This window comes from Mirounga leonina, unplaced genomic scaffold (genome assembly GCF_011800145.1).
Source record: "Mirounga leonina isolate KUSES-001 unplaced genomic scaffold, KU_Mleo_1.0 Mir_53, whole genome shotgun sequence".
Taxonomy (NCBI): Eukaryota; Metazoa; Chordata; class Mammalia; order Carnivora; family Phocidae; genus Mirounga; species Mirounga leonina.
This window is the reverse complement of record NW_023270807.1, coordinates 17,559,659-17,577,887: the sequence shown is the minus strand read 5'-3', so window position 1 is coordinate 17,577,887 and position 18,229 is coordinate 17,559,659. Positions and strand designations below refer to the sequence as shown.

At 38.5% G+C, this 18,229-nt stretch overlaps 1 protein-coding gene across 1 annotated transcript in view; it reads left to right on the top strand.

Annotated features, from left to right (window-relative positions):
* PKHD1 (PKHD1 ciliary IPT domain containing fibrocystin/polyductin) overlaps positions 1–18,229 on the top strand; it is a 454,138-nt gene that overhangs the window by 413,507 nt on the left and 22,402 nt on the right. The window contains exons 61-63 of the mRNA XM_034990755.1: positions 4,364–4,499; positions 5,660–5,747; positions 12,693–12,800. Coding sequence (XP_034846646.1) covers positions 4,364–4,499; positions 5,660–5,747; positions 12,693–12,800 — 332 coding nt within the window. The remainder of the gene's footprint in view (positions 1–4,363; positions 4,500–5,659; positions 5,748–12,692; positions 12,801–18,229) is intronic.

Genomic DNA, 18,229 nt, shown 5'->3' with positions numbered 1-18,229 from the left:
TCTCAATTCAAAATGAATAATTTCAAAGAACCACAGAGTTTAGTAGTAAGTATTGGAGCATTAACAGTAAGCATACCAAATGAGGAGTATACTGGAACTTGCAGTTGGCCAGGCCAATGTAAGTAGTGTCTTTCCAGAGGCAGGTAGAGACCTAAGAGCAGAGGAAGTACATGGTGGGTACTGATTTGTCGCTGTGTTACTACAGTAACATGTGTTGGGTACTTACAGTGTCTCAGGTTTGGAAGCACTTTGTCGTAGTGCCAGAAGGAAACTGTCTGATCACAAAGACATTTCTTCCCTCTTCTCTCCCTAGGAGTTGACAGCAGCTAAAGGCATCTGGCTAAGTTTAATAGGGAGCATAAAGACTGGAAAATATAAATAAAAATGGTGTGTGTGTGTACTCTGATAGCCAGGAAGTCATTTGGGCCTTACAAAGTGTATGAAGGGAGGGAGGAGGTACTATGTTCCCGAGGGACAGAGGTCATGGTGTTTTCTTTATCTTTGCACATCTCACAGTGCCTAGAACAACATTTGTCCATAGTAGAAGGGTTAATGTGTTCGTTAGACTGAGTTGACTAGAGAGCTTACTTTCTTCTCCCAGGGTACAGAATCTTGCAAACTTCTTTGGAATTCAAATCCCCTGATGGCACATAGAGATTCTGCCCTATCTAGCCTAGTTAAAACAGGACTGATTGAAAATGCAGGACACCTGAAACATTTAATCAAAACATGGGGCACTTTTATAGGAACCTGACTTAGTAACTTTGAGGAGGCGAAGGTTGAAGAAGGAACAAGGAAGTCTCTAATGCCCCTACCTTCAGCCCATCTCCCATAGGTCTTGCCCAGAGCCAGCTTTCAGTAGGATTTATTTCTTTGTTTGCTAGGTTTGCCATGCAAATAGAAATAATCCTCTCCTCTACAGAGTAAGCATTTTGGGATCTGGCAGATTGAAAAGCAAGAGTTGGAGTGAATACTGGTGATCTCTGAACTGGGAAAATGTCCGTATTCTCTTGATCTTTTTTTTTCTTTCTTTTTTTTTTAGCTTGTACTTAAGCATTGAAGGGGAAAAAAAAAATTCTTTCACATACCTGACTGGGTATTGGAAGCTGTTAAATAGTGGTTAAAACTGGGAGGATTGGAGGGAACTTTCCTCCCCCATTTTTTAAAGTTTGGCTGTAGGTCCTTCTGCCTGCAGGCTACAGTCACATTAGCAGCTGGAAATTGGATAACGACAGCACAATGACAAATCCAGGTTGCTTGCAATAAGTTGCTAATCCCTTTGCTTTAATATCGGAGCAGCGTATAATGATGTTTGGACATCACTCCAGTTTACTGACGACCCCACTGGGGCCAGCAATAGAACCTTACAACTGTCTAACAAGGCATCAGGTGACTCCCGTCGTCACAGCAACGGACACTGGAATCTAATCTTCCCTCCATCCCTTCTAGCACCCAATAACGCCTAGATTATATAAGTGGCCCATCATTGCTTGGTAACTTGAATCAATTAACGTTAATTCGCACAATGCTATGATGTATTGTGATCACTTTCATTTCAGGGAAGGGGGAGAAATTGCTATAAGTCACCTAAAATGAGGTTGTCTGCGGTGCTGAGGTATTAATTGGGTGTCCATATTAAATGCAAAAGGAGCCCCATTGTGAAAGGAAAGTGGATGAGTGACTCTCTTGGCTGCTATTGACCTATCAGAAGAAGAGAATGCCCTTTTCCTTTGCTTTTATCTATTACAGTTTTCCCTATTGCGTGTCAAGTTGATGTATTATAAAAAATTCATTTGGTGACCTTTCACCCCCTTAGCAGATTAAACAATTTCACTTCGATGGCATCATTAACAGGACCCTGCATTTAATGATGATTTCTCTAAAAGGCCACGGAGATTCGATTTTAAGCTAACAGATTTATTGCACTATTATAACATATCGTAAAAAACTGTACCACCTACGGTCAGGTTTTAGGATAGAAACTGCTTAAGAGTTTATGTGGAGCTTAAAGTGGTATTACCTTGGGATATGCTGTACCAGCAAGTGTCTGACCTCCAGTGAGATGCTGTTTACATTTAATAAGAGATGTTTGCTCACAATAAACTTTAAAGTGTGTCAGGGACGGGCCTTTCAGCGGGTTTTCAGGCAGTTGGCTCCCATCTCTTTGTCTCTACACGTCAGTGTACTTATGTCAGGATCTCTGCTGGCGTCTTTTGGCTTCCTTAACCCCACTGCTAGCCTGCCCCCCATCCCACATCGGAAAGCATTTAAGAAGTGAGTTAGGGGAGAAATAGGATCCGTAAGCAATGTTAGAATTTTCCAGTAACCTGGGCCCCATGGAAGGATAGAATTAATAGCATGGGTTTTAAAAATCTGATTTAAATTGTTCCCCTTAAAAAAAAAAGAAGGAATCTTACCCACTCAGGCTAAGCAAACTGATAAATGATCATTAGGCTGCTGTATGCTGAATTCCCAGTGAGTGATTCTAGCACAGAGGTCAGGGCCTTGGCCGATAGATGACCAAAGGCGATTCTTAGGACCGCATATTCCCAACCTGTCTCCATTTCCCAGGATTCTCAGGGGAGAGAGAAAGTGCTTCCTACAGAAACTTCAAAGTCTGTGATCCACTGCATTTGCTCTTCCCCTCTTTCCTCTTTTTAGGACTAATTGTCATCTTTGCCTGATATACACCTTCCGTGTTAAATAAATATTTCATCCTTTTCTCCTTAGATGAGAGAGGGAAAAAAACAGTTGGGGAATAAAGTAGTTGACTTACAAGCATTTAACAGGGACAGGGTAGGCTACTTCCTCTTCTTCTTCTTCTTTTTTTTTTTTAAGCAAAACCTTATTAGAACTGACCTAAGCTGTTTTGAGAATAAGTCAACAACGGATGCTCTATCCTAGGGTAATACATGTGATATATATCTGTATATCTCCATGTAATTGCTAAAAATCTATTGCATGACTGCGATGTATGATTTACAGTAGGCTTAATAGGACAACAGATATATAATCTATAATGTCCTTTTTTAAATTTTATTTTATTATGTTATACTAATCACCATATGTTACATCATTAGTTTTTTTTTTTTTTTAAAGATTTTATTTATTTACTTGACAGAGAGAGAGACAGCGAGAGCAGGAACACAAGCAGGGGAAGTGGGAGAGGGAGAAGCAGGGGAAGTGGGAGAGGGAGAAGCAGGCTTCCTGCCCAGCAGGGAGCCCGATGTGGCCAGGACCCTGGGACCATGACCTGAGCCGAAGGCAGACGCTTAACGACTGAGCCACCCAGGCACCCCATCATTAGTTTTTGATGTAGTATTCCATGATTCATTGTAATGCCCTTTTAATAAAGCTATGTTGGTCATCAAAAACACCAAAACTTTGGGAAAAAGATGTTTTGAGGTATCATGAACTGCAGAACCATTTTGTTTTATTTTATGTTTGTTGTATTTTATTGCTAAGTCACATCAGCAATTAATGTGCTTGAAAGAGGTGAAAAACAATATAGCTTATTGGTTAACTGCTCTAGACCTTGATCATACACTTAACCATTTGTGAGACCTTTGGCAAGTTACTTAAGGCCTTTGGGGTCTCAGTTTCTTCAAGTTTAACTAGAAGTACCTACATCACCATGTCATTTTAAAGATTCAATGGGTTTATATGTGAAAAGCTTAGAATAGTGCCTAGTATACAGTAAGTGCTCAGCATAAATGAATTTTAAGTTCTTATTCTCCCTAAAGCCTTCATTCAATTAATTCCACCGTTATGGAGCCTATTTAGTGCAAGCACACTGTGGAGAATGTAAATATGGAAGGGTTGTTGTGAGGATTACCTGCGCAATTCTATGTGAAACAGTGTTGTTGCCGGAGCTTGCTGTCGGGCGTCTCTTCCAATTCTTTTCAGTGACATCATCTTAGTACCACGGAATCAGCCATTGTCGAAGTCTTTATACCATAAAAATTGGAAAACACCACAAATCAGAACCTTTTGGGGGAGAGCTGACTTATGAGCAGACTAGTGAACATATCTATCTGTACCTTTTAAATATTTTAGTCTGATTAGGCATTCTTGGGGCTGATATTAATGAACAGTGATAAAAATCTAAGTTCATAATTTGTGCTTCTTTCCACCCCTCCCACACACCCAGTCCATCCATTTCCAATGCTAAGCAAACGTAAAAAATAAACATTTAATGATTCTTTGGCTATAAGGTCATATTTTCTATATACTGCATTATGAAATTTCTAGAAACAACAGCAAATGCAAATATTTTCACTGGTAATAATGCATTTTAGAAATCGTTCCTGCCATGATATCTGTAACCTTATGGATGTATTCTGTTTTTGTCAACACGTGCCAGAAATACAAGCAGTTTTAAAACTGGGGACTTGATATATATTCGGCCCTACGCTCTCTCGGTCCTGGTCCAGCCTTCAGACGGAGAAGTGGGAAAAGAACTTAGAGTACAACCATGGCTCGTTTTTCTGGATAAGCAGGTAACTGGTTCGTGGGGAACAGTCTCTCTTTAGAGCTGGGAATGTGTCGTGTCCGGCACACATCACGCATTTACCGAGTGGCCCCCGTGTGCTGTCGGCACAGACTTTGTCGTTCCGTTGAGTGAAGGAACCTCACAGCTGGCTTCCTTCCACTTTCTGTGAGTGCCCAGAATTTGATCAAGAGTAAAAATAAAAGCCTGATGCTTTTCCTCCCCAAGCAAATCCTTGAAGCAGGTCTCTCGTATCTTCTGGAAATCTGGCCTTCCCAAAGAAGTCATTTCATATGCTAATGAAAGAATGTCTGCTATCACATCTGCATTACAGTTTTATGTTATTGTAAATGATTTCTCTTATATGTGGTTAAGTAAATCATCAACAAAGGCGTCTGTGCTTAATTCTGATTTTAGTGTCCATGCCCTCTGATTCTATTTTATCTTTTCTATATTTACTCAAGTCACGGGGGGAAGGAAGGGAAATATGGTAGTTAAATCAGCTTTCTACTCTTTATTGTAGAAATGCACCCCTGACATGTTTGCATGGGGAGGAAGCCTATGAGATTGAGGTCCACACTTGGAAACCTGTCCCTTTGGAGGTCATCTGGCACTCAGTCAGCTGAGTCCTGCTTCTTTCTCTCAGTCTTGCCTTCCTTGTTAATCTTCAACACGTACTGCCACTCTCCTCTTCTGTAAACTTAGCTTTCCTTTCTCTTCTTCACCAACCTGCCCCAACTTCTCCTGCAATAATCTCCACTCTCTTTTCTTTTTTCTTTCTTTTTTTTTTTTTTTTAAAGATTTTATTTATTTATTTGACAGAGACAGAGATAGCGATAGAGGGAATACAAGCAGGGCGAGTGGGAGAGGGAGAAGCAGGCTTCCCGCCGAGGAGGGAGCCCGATGTGGGACTCGATCCCAGGACCCTGGGATCACGACCTGAGCTGAAGGTAGATGCTTAACGACTGAGCCACCCAGGCGCCCCTCTTTTCTTGATAAGCTTATTTTGATATATTCTTAACACAAGAAAGAAAATATTCATCACTTTCCTTCCTTTGCCTGTCTCTACTGAGTTGTGATTTTGTCTGAATTCTTTTCTGTTTTAGATAACTTCACAAAATTCTCTTCTCAATGCAACTCCCCCGCCACCCTGTTTTTTTCTATTTCTAGAATAGGAGAATAGAGTCCTTGGGGCCCCCCTCAGAGCCTTGGACCATTTCTGTTTCCCTGGAAGGGACATCGGATTCAGTGCTGAAAGGTAGGTACCTGTGACATTCAGACACCTGTTACTACTACATCTGCAAGAAAATGTTTGCAGCCATTAGAATTCATAGCAAGGTCGGTAATACTCAGCATCTTGGGTAATTTGGAAGAAATCTCCTTTATCCCCAGTCTACAGTGCCATATCTGTGAAAAGCAAGATTAGACTGGCAGTAAATACTTAAGGAGACACCTCCTCTTCTCCCCTTGCATGATGGAGGAGCATTTTTGTCATAACCATATCCTCAATATGTCGTAAGAAAAAGGGCGTGTCCTCCAAGACAAATGATTCTGGTACAGTATCATGGATTGGCCCAGGGAGCAAGTCGCAGATATGATGTGGTTCCTTTTTTTTTTTTTTTAAGATTTATTTATTTATTTGAGAGAGAGAGATTGAGCAGGAACGCGAGGGGAGGGTCAGTGGGAGAAGGAGAGAGAATCCAAGCCGACTCCCTGCTGAGTGCAGAGCCCACACAGGGCTTGATCTCAGGACCCTGAGAATCGAAATGAAAAGTCGGGTGATTAATCAATTGAGCCACCCAGGCGCCCCTATGATGTGGTTTCTATGGGGAAATAGAAACACTTTCAGTGTTATGAAGAAAAAATACAATGGCAAATGCAATGGCAAATGCAAAGCACCTGGTCCAGAGCAGGCCCTCAGAGTTTACTTTCCCCTCTCCACCTTTCTTTGTCCTCTGTTGCCTTCCTGTTCAGTCCTAGTACCACTGCTAGCTTCATTTACTTTCTCTGAAGTTGTGCATATAAAAATAAAAAAAACAAAAAAAAAATTGTATTCTTTGCTTCTATGAGTTTGACTATTTTAGATACTACGTGTAAGTGGAATGGTACAGTATTTGTCCTTCTGTGACTGGCTTATTTCACTTAGCATCATGTCCTTAAGATTCACCTACGTTGTTGCATATTTTTGAGTTTTCTTTGTTTAAGACTGAATAGTATGCCATTGTATGCATATATTGCATTTTTTAAATCCATTCATCTGTTGATGAACATTTAGATTTTTTCCATATCTTAGCTAGTATGAATAGCACTGCAATGAACATGGGGGTTTGGATAACTCTTTGAGATCTTGATTTCAATTCTTTTGGATAAATACCCAGAAGTGGGCTTGCTGGATCATATGGTAATTCTATTTCTATTTTTGTGTGGGAACTCCATACTGTTTCCCATAGTGGCTGCACCATTTTGCATTCCCATCAACAGTGTATAAGAGTTCCAGTTTCTCCACATCTTCACCAACACTTTCTTTCTTCTTTTTTTTTTTAATAATAGCCATCCTAATAGGTGTGAGATTGTATTTCATTGTGGTTTTGGTCTGCATTTCCGTGATGATTAGTGATTTTGTGCATCTTTTCATATACTATAGTTGTTGGCCATTAGTAGGTCTTCTTTGGAGACATGTCTATTTGAGTCTTTAGCTTATTTTTTAAAATCAGGTTGTTAGCTTTTTTTATCCTTTTGAGATGTAGGAGTTTCTTACATATTTTAGAAATTAACACCTTATGAGATATATAGCTTACAAGTATTTTCTCCCATTCTGTAAGTTGCCTTTTCACTCTGTTGATTGTTTGCTTTGCTGCCCAGAAGCTTTTTAGTTTGATGTAATCCTTCTTGTCTAATTTTGCTTAACATGTCCATAGTCACCCAAAGCAACCTACAGATTCAGTACAATCTCTATCAAAATCCTAATAGCATTTCTTACAGAAATAGAGAAAACAATTCTAAAATTTATGTGGAACCACAGAAGATCCTGAAAAGCCAAAGCAATCTTGAAAAAGAGAAACAAAACTGAAAGCATCACACTTTGTGGTTTCAAAGTATATTACAAAACTATAAAAATTAAAACAGTATGGTACTGGCCTAAAGATAAATGCATAGACCAATTGAATGAACGAAGAGCCTAGAAATAAATCCACACATATATGGCCAACTGATACTCAACAAGGGAGCCAAGAATACACGATGGGGAAAGGATAGACTCTTCAACAAACAGTGTTGGGGAACTAGATATCCACATGGAAAAGAGTGAAATTGGAGCATTATTTTACACCTTACAGAAAAAGTAACTCAAAATGGATCAAAATCTAAAACATAAGACCTGAAACTATAAAACCCCTAGAAGAAAAGACAGCTTCATGACATTGGTCTTGGCAATGATTTTATCACTGACATCAAATGACATCAATGACATCCCAAACACACAGGCAACAATGAGAAGCAAAATAAAAGGTGAATTGATAATTCTTTAAAACATCAGCTTATCAGATTTCTGTGTACTTCATGAATTGGTTAGGACATTTCTGTTGGTTTTGGGTTATCTGTAATCTTTTTTTCTAAACTTGTAAATGTCTCATCTACCAGTTCAAAATATCAGCCTATCTATAAAATAGCTGGTTTCCAAGAATAAGCCATGACTTTACTGTTATTTCTTGCTCTACCCTGGCTATGAGCCTAAGCTCCTTCACATGGATTCTGTAAAATACATGAAATGCCAAAATGTATAAGAATAAGTCCATTGTAGAAATACTAAATCTTGCCATTCCTGCTAGTTGCATTTATTTTTTGGCCTAAACTATTACTATCATCTGGTATATAATGCCTGTTTCTCCTGAGCATATTGTCCTTTTGTTCTTTGTTACATGTCTTAAAAAAAGGAAAGATATAAAATTCTTATGATAAAGTTTCCACGTTAGTGAATTATATCACTCAACATAGTTTTTAATGAATTAATCCCAGAATTTTTTTACATCACTTTTATTTAGCTTATACATTTGTTTTCCTGTAAAGCTATCCCTCATCAATTCCAGAAAACAGAATTAGTCCCTTTTGAAAATGTTCTTGAAGAGGCAATTGACATTTCATGATTAAATATTTCATAGGTTCAAAACCCTTACTGTTTCAGGCTTGTCTCATTCTCTTCCTTTCTTGTTAGAGCTATAAATTTGCCTGCTATCTCTTTTTAAGTTGCCTTTCAACTATTTTGGCCTATAAATTCCCTACCCTATATATTTACTTATATCAAGAAACTATATCTTTTCAGCCTGTGCACAAAAATGATTTTCTCAAACTTCTGTAGTCTTGTTACTCTCCTGAGCTCCCTGTCCACTTTCCGTTTGTACGATCCAATTTTAAAGGCCCAGTAATGCTGCTTATTCTGTGAGACTCACCTCATAGACTCCATGTTTTCCATTCTTCCACTCATAACAATGTATATTTTACTCACTTTGGTGAAAGTACCATCCATATTGCTGACTCCTATTTTTGCTCTTCTTGGTCATTTCTTTACCAAAGCAGTTAAGTCTGAAACTCCTTAGGTTTAAAATCCCAAGGAAAGAGAACAGCCCAAAATGATGCGGATGTGCAAATTTGCAGAAACAAGCCACATCATTAAGAAAGTAAGATAATTAAGCAAAGCTATCCAAGGTTGGCCAGTGAAAATTAAACATTCAAAATTCTATTAAGAGGTAGTTTTAAACTGCCTGTTTTGATGATGTCATCCTGTCCATTCTTCAATGCCATTTAGCTATTGCTCGCATTTTGATATGAGATTCATAAGATAGAACAGTAATTAGTTTACCTTCTGACCTTAAGACAACAGTGTCAAAAATATCAATTTTCAGCTTTTTGTCATGTTTTAGTAATGTGTACATCAACTACCCTCACCTGCATACTGAAGCTCACCTACCCCCATCCTCTATTCCATATCATACTCATATTCCATACCTTATCCATACTCCAAACCTTACACACACTCATACCTATCTTTGTCCTTTCAGGCTGCTATAACAGAGCACCATAGACAGAGTGGCTTATAAACAAAGAAATTTATTTCTCTCAGTTCTGGAGAATAGGAAGTCCCAGATCAAGGTGATGGCAAATTTGGCCTCTGGTGAAGGCAGGCTTCCTGATTCATAGATGGCCATCTTCTAGCTATGTCCTCACATGGCAAAACGGGCAAGAGAGCTTTCTGGAGTTTCTTTTAAGGGCCTCATAACTAATCACTCCACAAAGGCCCCACCTCCAAATCCCAGCACACTGGAGATTAAGTTTCCACATTTGAATTTTGGAGGGACACAAACATTCAGTCTAAAGCAATACCTTTACCCATACTCTATAACTTACCCATATCCAGGACCTTATTCATACTCCATGCCTTAACCATACTTCGTATCCTTAATCATACTCCATACCTTGCCCATATTCCCTTTTTAAAAAATATTGTGGTAAATTACATACAACATAAACTTGCTGTCATAAACATTTTTACCTGTACGGTTCAGTTACATATATTCCTCACCTTACTCATACTTCATACATTTACCCATACTTTGTACCTTCCTCGTACTCTATACCTTACTCATACTTCATAACTCACCATTCTTCATATATTATCCATACTCACCACCTTACCCATACTCTCTGTTTCACTCATCCTCCATACCTTCTTCTGGACCATACCTTACTCAGACTCCATGCTTCACTTTGCCCCAGTCCTGACACCCTCCCCCAATCCTTCATTGTTTTTCTTTCAGTTATTCCAAATATATCATCATTGACTAGCTTAGAATCATATTGTGACCATGCAAAATGAATGAAACTGTTTGCTATTTTATTCAATTAACCATGTCACACTCAGCCGGCTGACTCATCTGGATTAGTATTGTCACCACTGTCTTCCTTGGAAGATTTACTGAGGAAGGATGAGAAATGGGCTGCAGTTGTTTCTATGCACACATTTTGTTGTGTGTGTCATGAAGTAGGGAAAAAAATCTTGCGGAGTTTTGCGTTTTTAGAATGCCCACATCACCAGAACACCCTTCTCATATGAGCGAAAGAATCTCTTGAAGTCATCATGAAACACTTCTCTTTAACTACAGAAAGAGTGGAACCAAAACAATTTGGGGTGGATGACCTAGCTTCTTCTAAGGATTTCCTGGAGAAAAACAATAACAACAAAACCATATCTGTATGTCTAGTCTAAACCTTTTATTCTTGTCTCAGTAGATCCTCCTCAGTAAATAAGGAGGTTATAATTAATTAACAAAAAAAAGTGAATTTATATACTGGAACATAATTATTTAAGGGTCCTATAGATGCTTTCATATTTAATTATAGATCCTGGTTGTAGGAAAAATACGTTCTTGATATTAAAAAAAAAAGTCTCAACATCAATGATATACCAGTTTGCTAATATTGCTAGGGGTGAGAGGGATGGTTGTGGGGGAGAATTGGGGCAGAGAGGTATTTTGCAAACCATATGCCCCACAGCAACACATTCAGGTAGCACTCTCTGCTAAGTCATGTAGTCAATTTCAATCTTGCTTCAAGCCCAGCACCCCATCTCATCCCAAGTTCCCCCAGCCAGTACATTGCTTATACCAGCTTGATCAAGGAGCCTGTCGATGGCATTTGTATATTTTACAATTACCATTCCAGAGATATGATGAACCCTGGAGTAATGTACTGTACTTGGCAGCAAGTGCCTCAGCTTTTGGGCACATATGCTTCAAATCTGAGAATATCATAGATATATATGGGAATCTTTGTAGAGATCTCTGAGGCAAGCTGGTATTTAACACAAAAGCAAACCCATTTGGAGCTAAAACACTTTCCATTAGGCAGTTTGGCGGCTGTTCTACGAGCCAGACTCACTGCGCTCGACGGACACATTTCGATTAAATGCTGCTTTATATTCCTCCAAAGATGGGGACAATAAGGACATTTGTCAAAGGAAAAACTGCAGCATACGATTTCATGTTGAACATCTGTACTCTGCAGTTCATTGTTTGCAAGAGTTTATTGACCATAATTTTGATGCATATAGGTTTTAAAGAGTATAAACTGCATTTATCTTGGGTGCCTATCATTTATTTGAGTCTCGGCTTATTTATTTCCATTTTTCTGGGCATTTTATTTATTTTGGGATGCTGAAGAGATGAAGGAAAAGATGTTTTTGAAAAAGAACTTATAGTTAGCTCTGCAAAATTGATGAGGAAAGACAGTGTTTCCACAAAAAGGATTAAGCAATTGAATTGAAAAATGTAACACTAAGCATATTATATCTTTATGATACCTTTCAGCCTTAAAGATCTCAAACCAATTTATAAACTTTAAGACCACTCTCCCAACTCATTGTCCATCATATCGATCATCATGACATTTCCAGAGTGAACTGTAGCAGCTGTTAATTAGCAAAGCAATTTGAGGGTAGTGGAGTCAGAAGACTAACTAATGGCATTGTGAATGTGATCCTGAGTTAAGTTGCCTTCTTTCACTTTAAAAATGGATGGCCTAGTTTTAGAAGATGTAAACTTTCTTTCTTTCTTTTTTTTTTTTTTTTGCATTTTATTCATGGAAACTGTAGCCCAGGCAACCCAAGTTGCTAAATCAGGGTAGCCTTTATCAGTCATGATTTGATGCATTGCTGCTGTCCTGCTCTCTTGGCCTAACTCTGCCACCACATAAACTACAGACTTCTTGAAAAAAGAGAGGCAGAGCCTAGAAACTGGCCACCTATAAGATAATAGACTTTCTTGACAGACATTTAATAACAAAATAGTCAACATATAGTAGTGGTTAAGAATGTCAACTCGGAAATCAGGCAGATGTGGTTATAACCCCTACACCGAGTAATTTCACCTTTCATAAGGTTATCTATTTCCTGTTGTGTAGTTTATATAAAATGATGTCTAGAAGGCACAGCGTCTGGCATAGTACACTTTCAATTACTGTTATTATTATTCTTTCTTGGATTATTTGGTTCCAAGATTTATCTAAGAAAAGCCTGATGGGTTTTGTAATCTGTTCATTAAATCTTTTTTTTTTCCCCATTAGTGTCCAATTGCCTCTTTACAGAGAAGACTTGAAGAAACTGCTCTTTAGTAGGTAACTAACATTTACGTTTTGTCTCTGTGTTTGTTTATAGGATGTACTCAGGCAGAAAGTCAAGATGGTTATGTGAGCTTCTCCAACTTAGCAGTTTTGATCTCTGGGTCAAATTGGCACTTTCTTTTTACTGTCACTTCCCCTCCAGGTAATATCAGCAGAGTGTGTTTTTACTATCTGTTTCTTTAAAAAAAAAAAAAAAAAGCTCCTTCTCCTTTATAATGGGAATAGCTCCTATCATGAATAGGAAGTCATCACAGTTTAGAGAAAAAAATTACCTGGTTATATCATTAAGGTATGAGAAGCAAGAACACATGTAGAAATTAAGCCTCTGGAGAATTCTGGTAAGCAAGAATCCAGATGTACATTTTCTTCTAGTTGTTAAAATTTACTTTGAATGCTTTTAATTATTATTATTATTTATTCATTCTCTGACATGTGGTGGCATTTGGTTGGATATTAACTAGAACATTTTAATTGATAAGAAAGAGAGTCATGGGATATTGAGTAGTAGGAAATTTTACCTTTCTGTTCTGCCTTCCTCACCCACTGCCTCCCCCCAACTCCATAAATTACAATCATACCCATTCAAAATCCTGGTATTTTATTTTATTTATTTTATTTTTTATTTTTTTAAAGATTTTATTTGACAGAGACAGCGAGAGAGGGAACAGAAGCAGGGGGAGTGGGAGAGGGAGAAGCAGGTTTCCTGCGGAGCAGGGAGCCCGATGCGGGACTCGATCCCAGGACCCCGGGATCATGACCCGAGCCGAAGGCAGACGCTTAACGACTGAGCCACCCAGGCGCCCCCAAAATCCTGGTATTTTAGAAGTACAGGTATAAGGTATATATAAATTGCTTATATGCTCCAGTTCTTCTTGACAAAACCTTGAAAAAAGGTCTTCTCCCTTCTGAAACGTTCTCCACAACTTTTGCTTTATTAGAGGGTAATACTACTCAGTAAGTTTGAATTAAACTTCAAATGAACCTATGCAAAAGACTCCTCTCCCATTTCCATGAAGGGTAGAGCCAAGTCTCCTACAGAGGAGTGGTGAGAATGGAGTTTTTTGGTTTTTGCTTTTTTTTTGAGAGTGTAGTTTTTGACATCCTCTTTTTAAAATATTGGGCTCTCATAGAGACACAGAATAATCCACTGGAAAAAGAGAAAAAGATTTAACTCTTGCATTCATTATTGTGATTTACCAGAAAAAAAATTCCTCAGCTAAGAGAGCCTCTAAAAGAATTCCAAAAATGCTAACACACATTTGAATTAAAAAAGTAGATATTTATAACCACTTATTAATTTGGGGCAGGAAATTAGTCTGATACCAAAGCCACGCAGCTGTGGAAAGCAGTTAAGTGCACGGGCGTGATAATGCAACGTTTTATAAAATACGTTAGAATCATCATTACTGGAGTTAAACCAGATAGTTGGTGGAAATGGCCAGGGAAATCCCATGTTTTGATGTGAGATATCCAACGCCTGACAACAAATGTTTAATTAAGGCCACAGATTAGTTATCCTCATGAAACTTGAATTCAAACTGTCATAGTATACTTCTCAAAAAGCACAAACTGTGGCTCTTGGGAAAACATATAATGAGGATTCGTCAACAAGTTCTTTTTTTTTTTTTAAAGATTTTATTTATTTATTTGACAGAGAGAGAGACAGTGAGAGAGGGAACACAAGCAGGGGGAGTGGGAGAGGGAGAAGCAGGCTTCCCGCGGAGCTGGGAGCCCGATGCGGGGCTCCATCCCAGGCCCCTGGAATCATGACCTGAGCTGAAGGCAGTCGCTTAACCCACTGAGCCACCCAGGCGCCCCGTCAACAAGTTCTTTAACTCACTAGTGAGGGTACCAGGAAGACGGCAAAGCTGGTTTAAAGAGCATTTGAGGTTACCGTAATGAAAAGATCAGTGTTACAGAGAAGAGTATTTGAGAGAAACGGATCACATCGCCAGCTGAAATACGTTTGCCACATTGGACATAGGGCAACAAAGCTGTAACCTTTGAGGTTACGTGTGTACAGACACCATTTGCATCTGTACTGGAGAAAAATAATTTGCAGCTTACCAATCCTCTGCAAATTACCAAGACTAGGCCTAATTAATATTAAATATATATATACACTTTTATATATATTTTATATATATTGTATTTATATTTTATTATATATTATATATTATAATAAATATATTATATAATATAAATATATATATAAAATTATGCTCCAGAGAATTTGATAAACCTTGCATGGGCCTATTTGAAAAGGCTCTGGTATGGCATCGATCAGTTCTGTAGTCACTTTTTTCCTTTAATTCCAAGTCCTGGACAGTTTTTTCTGCACAAAGGGGAATACCTTCTGAGGTCAAGTATATTATTATTAATTTTAGTTTTGCAGGGCAGATATCCTTTAAATACCTATGAAAGTGTCTTTATATAGGACAGATCTGTGGAGATATATGTTCAGTGTTCTGGACCATGGGATTCCCAAGTATATATTTTGAAAAGCAATACATGCAGAGTTGGATATTTTGTCCCAGATTTGTCCGATTATTTATTTATTTATTTAAATTTTTTTTTTTAAAGATTTTATTTATTTGACAGAGAGAGACACAACGAGAGAGAGAACACAAGCAGGGGGAGTGGGAGAGGGAGAAGCAGGCTTCCCACAGAGCAGGGAGCCCAATGCGGGGCTCGATCCCAGGACCCCGGGATCATGACCTGAGCCGAAGGCAGACGCTTAACAACCTGAGCCACCGAGGCGCCCTGTCCGATTATTTAAAGGAACTTTGTCCTTTAATTTCCTCAGTGGTTAACCAAAACTAACTAAATACTTCATCAAGGTTATTTTAAGGAATAAGTTTTACAGCCAGATGTAAAACATGGTGTAGACAAAAACTTCTAATGACAATTTATGATTTTGAGCCAGCCTTCGTGTTCACATTTACTAGATTACTACATTTTAGGTTTCACTATACCTTGCGAAACAGGCTAGCTGAGGAATTATCTTGAAAAGTTTTCTTCAGCATTTTTCCTTCAATTATTCTTCATAATTTTCAAAACCATCTCTAGGACGTGAGGCTCTGTCAGAATGAGATTTACGGAGTCTAAATTAGAGGAGAACAGATGGAAGATAGAAAGAAGACAAATATCTTGAGAGAAGAACAATATTTTAGAAGTATAGACATTGAGGAACTGAGAAATTAACTAGGTCTGACCAGATGTGTATGGGACCCTCACAAGTCTTTCTAATATGTTGACTAATCCAGCTCACTTGTTCATTTTGGAACACCCTGAGACACCACCAAGAGAGAAGGGTTTCCGTGTGTTTATTCTACTGACTTCCCAGCCAGGCTTTCCCCCTTCTTTATCATTCCTGTGACCTGGCTGTGGGAGAGAGATGGTCAGAGAACTGACCATTCCTTGGATCCATGCAGTTCATAGGGGGTTCTCAAGGGCTGCCAGGCTGAAAAGAGACTGAGGGAGCCAGGGCTACTCCTGGCCCCCAAATCCAAATAAACTCTGTTGTCCTTGCTATTTCTATGCCTGGGATACTCTTCCTCCTGAAATTCACATGACTCATTCATCCTTCCACTCAGATTTCTTCCCAAATGTCTCCTCCTCAGAGAGGCCTTTTCTGCATCACTCAGTCTACCATTCCCAGCCCTGCTCCATCGTCAGTCACTCTCTGTCTGCCAACCTCACTTTGGTCTTCATGGCACTTACTGCCACATGGCATCAGGGTATCAGTGTATTTGTCTCTGGGCTCTGTCCCCTCCCCCCACCTTAGAACCTAAGTTCCAAAAGGGACTGGAATTCTGCTGAGTTCAGCACTGTATCTTCAGAGTGTAGAAAAACCTGGCACATTATAGCACAACTATTTCTTTACGACGAGTAAGTGAGGATATTGAGATGATGTCTAAGACTGCAGTTTTGTATGTTCTTCTGCTAAAAATATTTGAAAGCTGGTGGTCTCTACCCTTAGACCCAGGTACTTCTCTGGGCTTCTAAACCAGTTTCACTGACTTCAGCCCCTCTGCCATTATTTGTGTTCGAAACACTTCCATGGCCTGATCATCCATATCCCACTTAGTTCATGCCACTTTCCAGCTCAGAATTCTTCCTTCTATGACGCCTCATTGCCTTCAGGATATAGTCAAGGGGCTTTTGGCTGACATTTACTGTGACCAAAGTTTACCTCAAATGCTTTCCAGCATTAATTCCCAATATTTTTCAGCCTTAATTTCCTAAACAATTGCTTTTTTCTTCTTTCTGCCTTTATTTGCTTAGCCTCCAAAGCCCCACTTAGATATGCTCTCTTCTGGAATGCTTTCCCTGACCATATTGATGGGAAATATCCTTCCAGAGCAATTGATTTGCATTATTCTGTTTGTGTCACATTCTGATTTGTATTACAAATGTTTGTAAATATATCTCATTTTATCTACTAGCTTGTAAATATCTTCAGAATGAGACCAGTGACTTATCCAGTTAGCAAAGTAAACAATCACCGAGCAATCATTGGAAAATGGATAAAAGAATGAGGAATTTTGTTTTACTTCATCAAATCCCCAGTAAAATCCATTCCCCCGTCTCTGGGCTAGATTTATCTTATTCAGATGCTCATAAAAAGCAACTAATTAATAACAAGCCAAGTATGTCTCAAGTATAAGATGTACACACAGGAGAACCATTTCTAGCTAATTTTATTATGGTAGCTTTGGGATCGAGTCAGCCAGGAGTCAAGAGACTGAAAACCTGACTGTAACTTTCAATCAAATTATCAGATTCAGCCCAAGGAAAGCACAGCAAAGAAAAGCATGATGTTTCCTTGAGTAGAGAAAATAAAAACTCTGTTTTTGTCTGCATTATTCAGATGAAAACCGAAGTTTGGTGTGGGTTGGTTTGTTTTGGATGTGCTACTTAAAAATCACTGGCTATCACTAATTCATGTTCATAGGCAAGCTTTTTTTTAACTTTTCATTTTTGTATTGGGGTGTAATTGACATATGATTAACTATACATACTTAAAACATATGGTTTCATAAATTTTGATGAAAATATACTCCCATGAAACCATCCCCACAATTAAGATAATGAACATATCTGTCACCCTCAAAATTGTAGGCAAATTTAAAATTTTTTTATTTAAAAAATAACATACAATAAACTTTTTGTATGTGTTTTTATGGATTCAAATATATTAACAGATTCATGTAATTACCACCACAATCAGGATATAGAACATTTCCAAAAAATCTCCCTTATTCTGTTCCTCTGTCCTCCGTCCCCTGCACTACCACTAATCCCTGACTATCACTTATCTGTTCTTTATCTCTATTGATTTTGTCTTTTCTACCATGTCATATAAATGGAATCATAAAGTGTGTACCCTTTAGAGATGGACTTCTCTCACTTAGCATAATGCCTTTTATGGTCATCCCAGTTGTTACTTTCTTACTAATAGTCTGATTCTTTCCTTCCTCCCTCCCTCCCTCCCTCTCTCCTTCCTTCCTTCCTTTCTTTCTTTCTTTCTTTCTTTCTTTCTTTCTTTCTTTCTTTCTTTCTTTCTTT